The sequence below is a fragment of the Akebia trifoliata genome, chromosome 3 (genome assembly GCF_017979445.1).
Source record: "Akebia trifoliata isolate Shusen 1 chromosome 3, ASM1797944v1, whole genome shotgun sequence".
Lineage (NCBI taxonomy): Eukaryota > Viridiplantae > Streptophyta > Magnoliopsida > Ranunculales > Lardizabalaceae > Akebia > Akebia trifoliata.
The window spans coordinates 25569301-25574507 of record NC_141377.1 but is presented as its reverse complement, the minus strand read 5'-3'; the positions used below and the strand labels follow the sequence as shown (position 1 = coordinate 25574507).

The 5207-nt window shown below is 37.5% G+C and overlaps 1 protein-coding gene and 1 non-coding gene across 2 annotated transcripts; one reads left to right on the top strand and one right to left on the bottom strand.

The window, feature by feature from the left end:
* Window positions 1-710: 710 nt before the first annotated feature.
* LOC147406214 (uncharacterized) lies at window positions 711-3138 on the top strand. The gene is made up of 4 exons (XM_086432519.1): window positions 711-1911; window positions 2090-2370; window positions 2487-2678; window positions 2788-3138. The coding sequence occupies exons 1-4, from the start codon at window positions 711-713 to the stop codon at window positions 3136-3138; spliced, it is 2025 nt and encodes a 674-aa protein (XP_086288645.1).
* LOC147406215 (small nucleolar RNA R71) lies at window positions 966-1072 on the bottom strand. The gene has a single exon (XR_015177164.1). It is a non-coding gene; the product is annotated as a small nucleolar RNA R71 (small nucleolar RNA).
* Window positions 3139-5207: the final 2069 nt, after the last annotated feature.

Here is a 5207-nt window from a genome sequence, read left to right as displayed (position 1 = left end):
TTTTACATGACCATCGGAAGAGGCTTGTAGAGAATTTAGTGTTCTTGGATGACAACCATAGTGGATTAATTTATCATAGAGGGAAGGAGAATTAAATCAAGTGGATTGTTTGGGGGAAATTATAAACCTAGATTTTATCACTCATTGATTTTAAATCTGCAAGTTTATTTCCTCCATTAGTTTTCTCGTTTAGTCTTAAATCATATTTTTACTTTTGTTTGGATAAAATTAGATTGAGATAAATTGGTAATTAATAATAGATTGATATTTAGTCTCCGTGGGAACGATACTTTCTTATCACTTTATTACTTGTTTCGATACGTATACTTGCGTGCGTAAATTTAGACAACAAGTTTTTGGCGCCGCTGCCGGGGACTAATTTATTAATCTTTTTGTTAATATTAATTCAATCATATTTGATTTTAGACCAAACTTTTCTTTATTTTGTAGGTGTTTGGCTAGTGTATGCGTAGTACAGAGAATTTAGAGCTTGTTCCTTTGGATTTTGAGATCGAGAAAACTTGTCGAAGAATTAGAAAGAATAAGCGAGAAGCTTCTCAACACCATACAATGGCCGACCAAACTAATGGTAATGAAGGTCCTAAGTCTATGCGGGACTATGCTGTTCCATTAATGGATGGGAGTCACACTAGTATTCGTCGTCCAACGATACAAGCCAACAATTTTGAACTCAACCGGCTACTATTCAGATGGTACAAGTATCTCAGTTTGGGGGTTCACAGGTTGAAGACCCCAATGCACATTTAGCTAATTTTCTAGAGATATGTGCTACGTTTAAGTATAACGGTGTTGATGATGATGCCATCCGACTGCGATTATTTCCATTCTCATTAAGGGACATGGCGAAGAATTGGTTGAACTCATTGCCAAGGGAATCTATTACCACTTGGGATGACTTGGCGAAAAAGTTCCTTGCTAAATATTTTCCACCGTCAAAAACTGCAAAGTTAAGGAATGATATCACTACTTTCGTGCAGTTGGACAGTGAATCTCTTTATGAAGCTTGGGAGAGGTACAAAGATTTACTTCGGAGATGTCCTCATCATGCTTTACAGGAATGGTTGATCATCCAAATTTTCTACAATGGGTTGGTTGGATCTATTAGAACGATTGTTGATGCTGCAGCAGGTGGATCTCTTATGGCGAAGACATTTGAGGATGGGTATAATTTATTGGAGGAGATGGCCTCTAACAACTTCCAACACCATACAGAGAGGATGAATCCAAGAAGAACAGCAGGAGTGCATGAATTAGATATTTTTACGGCTTTGACTGCTCAAGTGGCATCCCTATCTAAGAAAATTGATTTATTTGGAGTTCATGCTATTCAAACTCCTACCGTTACATGCGAGATTTGTGGAGACAATCATTCGGGAGATATGTGCCCTAATAATCCAGAATCTCTCAATTTTGTTAGTAGTAGGCAGAATAACCCATACTCTAACTATTACAATCCGGGCTGGAAAAATCATCCGAATTTCTCATGGAGTAATAATAATCAAGTTGATGCCTCTTCATCTGCAAAGCCCATGTTTCAACCGGGCTATCATCCTCAAGCTCTCCCTAGAGAAAAGAAGCCTTCTTTGGAAGATCTAGTACATCAAATGGGAACAAACACTAATCAATTCATGACAGAGACTAGAACTCAATTCCAAAGCCAAGCAGTTTCTATTCGGAATATAGAAATTCAGTTGGGTCAGCTTGCTTCAACAATTAATAGCCGTCCTCAAGGAACCTTGCCTAGCAATACCGAGACTAATCCAAAAAGAGATGGTAAGGAGCACTGCAATGCTATCACATTGAGGAGTGGAAAAGAGTTGAATGATGTTGTCAAGGAACCAAAGGAACCAGATGTTTTAGTGGCAGAAGAAACAGTCTCTAAAGAGAAGGGTGAGCAAGAGAAAAAACTACAAACCAGGATCATAACAAGCCGGGCTTAGAAAATATTACTCATTACAACCACCCCCACCATTTCCTCAACGTTTCAAGAAACAAAAACATGACGAGCAGTTTGCAAAGTTTCTAAATATCTTCAAGAAGTTGCATATTAATATCCCATTCGCTGAAGCTTTAGAGCAAATGCCAAGTTATGCCAAGTTTTTGAAAGATATCTTGACTAAAAAGAGGCGATTGAGTGAATTTGAAACAGTGGGTTTGACTGAAGAGTGCAGTGCTATCATTCAAAGGAAACTTCCAGCAAAGCTTAAGGATCCAGGGAGCTTCACTATACCATGCACAATAGGTAACCAATTCTCTGGTAGAGCTTTGTGTGATTTGGGGGCTAGTATTAATCTAATGCCACTGTCTATATTTCAAAAATTGGGATTGGGAGAAGCCAGGCCTACTACTGTGACACTCCAGTTAGCGGATAGATCACTAAATATCCAAGGGGAAAAATTGAAGATGTGCTTGTTAAGGTTGACAAATTTATATTCCCTGTGGATTTTATTGTTCTTGATATGGAGGAGGATAAGGATGTTCCAATCATTCTTGGCAGACCATTCTTAGCCACAGGCAGAACTCTTATTGATGTGCAAAAGGGAGAGCTTACTATGAGAGTTCAAGATCAAGAGGTGACGTTTAATGTTTTCAAAGCTACGAAGTTTCCCACTGAAGAGCCTGAAGATTGCTATAGAATTGATGCAGTGGACACATGTGTTCGACATGACCATGAAAAAACACTCCCATTTAACCAGCTTGAATTAGCAATCATTAATACTTACAATGAGAAAGATTTTAAGTGTTTGAGTTGGTAAAATCTTGGAGGCTGCATCAAAATTCTCTCGTTCTAAACCAGAATTTGAGTTGTTAGAAGTACCACCATTAGGTTCTCATTTGAAGTTGTCAACTCAAGAATCATCATCATTAGAGCTCAAGTCTCTTCCTAGTCATTTGAGGGAGTTGAGAGATTACAAGAAAGCATTGGGATGGTCCATAACGGATATTAAGGGGATTTGTCCTTCTACCAGCATGCAGAAAATCCGTATGGATGAATATCATAAGCCCTTTATTGAGTACCAATGTCGGCATAACCCAATCATGAAGGAGGTGGAGATCTTTAATGTGTGGGGAATTGACCATCAAAAATTCACCACCACTCTAGCAAACTTGACGTGACTTCAGAGAAAGTCAGGCTGAAGACTTTAAAACAAGCGCTTCTTGGGAGGCAACCCAAGTGCTCTAAACTCTCTTTTCATTTATGTTGATTTTCATTATTCTTCGTTATTTTTTTTATTTTAAAAAAAAAAAAATTTATTTAGTTTGCTTTTATTAAAATATTTAAAATTCTTCTTAATTTTATTTAATTATGTTGTGTTGAAACATGTTGGGAGTCTCTGAGCAATTCAAGGGCATTAGCAACATGATGCAAGGCTGTGGAAGTACAAATTGAAGAGGCCGTGACATCTATTCATTTACAGCCGTGGCATCTAACGAAAACTGCATGTCATGTTATCACAGTTTGACGATGCCATGGCTTAACTCTTTTCAGGCCAAGGCATTAGTCCGTGGCAGAACTGATCAAAAATGTTAAAAAGGATGCCATGGCTTAACTCTTCTCAAGCCAAGGCATTAGTCCGTGACAGAAATGATCAGCAACATAAAAAGGCGGGCCACGGCATGATATTCTAACAGGCCTCGGCCCGAACTCGTACCCATATAGAAAAGGGGTATATTTGCCCTACTATTTCTATTGTTACCCAATTTCACAACCAACAGTCTCTTCGTGTCTCAACGAAAGAAAAACTCTTCATCTCTCTTCCTCTTCTCCAGCATTATTTTTATATCTCCCTCTCAATATCCAAGGGTGTCAAAAGAAAAAAAAAAAAAAAAAGAGATCAAATCCGTGAGCACGATTTCACCAAATTTCAATAGATATTCCAACTACTCTCTTTGCCAATTTGACCAAATCAAGTGGGGCACCATCAGGTTTTGTCTGTAAGTCTTACATTCAATTAACCTATGTTGCGTATTGTGAATAAATATTTGATTATTTGGATTGAAAATTTTGAGTTTTACTTACACTTGTGGTTGTTTGAGAGTGTTTGATGGATTTAATTGGTGATTGGTGATTGATGTTGAGTGATTGGTGGAGTGATTGATGTTGGAATGGGTGTGTGGATTGTTGATGTTGGTGCAATATGTACGGTCCTTTGTGACAGTAGCTGGTATTACTAAATTTTGGGGAGATCATTAAATTTTTGTGCACGCCAGGTGTTTGTGAAAAGATTCAATGACAATGAGAGAGGTTGAGAAGGTTAAGTTGCTGAAAAGTTTGGGGGTTGGTTGATATACATGGTGCTTGCTGGATATAATTGAGTGTAGTTGCTATACTTGTCACTTCAACTGTGGGTGATTGGGTTACGATTACTCATTGTGGAGTCTTAATTTTTGGCCACCAGTTGTGAAAAGTAATTGAACACAAGCTTCACCATTTCATCACTACCACTAGGACTGAATGATAATAACAATGAAGATGGCATGGATGATGCTGATGACTCCTGACCGCCAATAAATATTTCAGGGAAGTTCTTTCACCTACCTTTGATTCTAATTGATTACATTGGGGACAATGCAATAACTAAGTTTGGGGGTGGGAGTAGTATTTTTCTGAAATTTTCTTTGATTTGCTGGTTTGCTTTCATATGTTTAAGTTTAGGTTTTGGTGTGTTTAAGTTAGTATAAAAAAAAAAATTATTTTGTGATGACTTTTGCTTGATAATCTGCAGCCAATGATAATGATTTTGATTTAGTACATACATGATTCTTAGAAAATGATGGAGGTTGAACTTATCTATGTGCTTAACTCTGATGAAATTCATCGTTGTTTTGAATCTTTTACATTGAGTTTATAATCTTGATCCACTTGGTTGTTTGATACACGTGGAGAATGTTTATACTTTTGAGAGTTATCCATGATCTCAATGAACTCTAGAACTTATTTGATTGTTACTCGAGGCGAAATCCTAGGTTGCACTTGATTAGGGACATGATTTAGGCCATTCTTGGATCGATTGAGCCTTTTAAGCTTACCTATGTTGATTTTATCACTAGTCTTCCCCATTGAGCCTTGTTTCTAATTTTCTTTGGCACCCACAACTCTAACCAAGCCTTTTTGTCTAATTTTTCCAAGATTTGACCCATCACCTCTTAGGCATATTGATTACTACTGGATAATTTTGAGCTAT

What these genes read in the sequence shown, in the direction of transcription:
- LOC147406214 (XM_086432519.1), top strand. Translation starts at nt 711, where the DNA reads ATGGTACAAGTATCTCAGTTTGGGGGTTCACAGGTTGAAGACCCCAAT. An exon ending in AACAGTCTCTAAAGAGAAGG is followed by an intron (nt 1,912 to 2,089) that starts GTGAGCAAGAGA and finishes CATTCGCTGAAG; the next exon opens with CTTTAGAGCAAATGCCAAGT. An exon ending in TTGATGCAGTGGACACATGT is followed by an intron (nt 2,679 to 2,787) that starts GTTCGACATGAC and finishes AAAATCTTGGAG; the next exon opens with GCTGCATCAAAATTCTCTCG.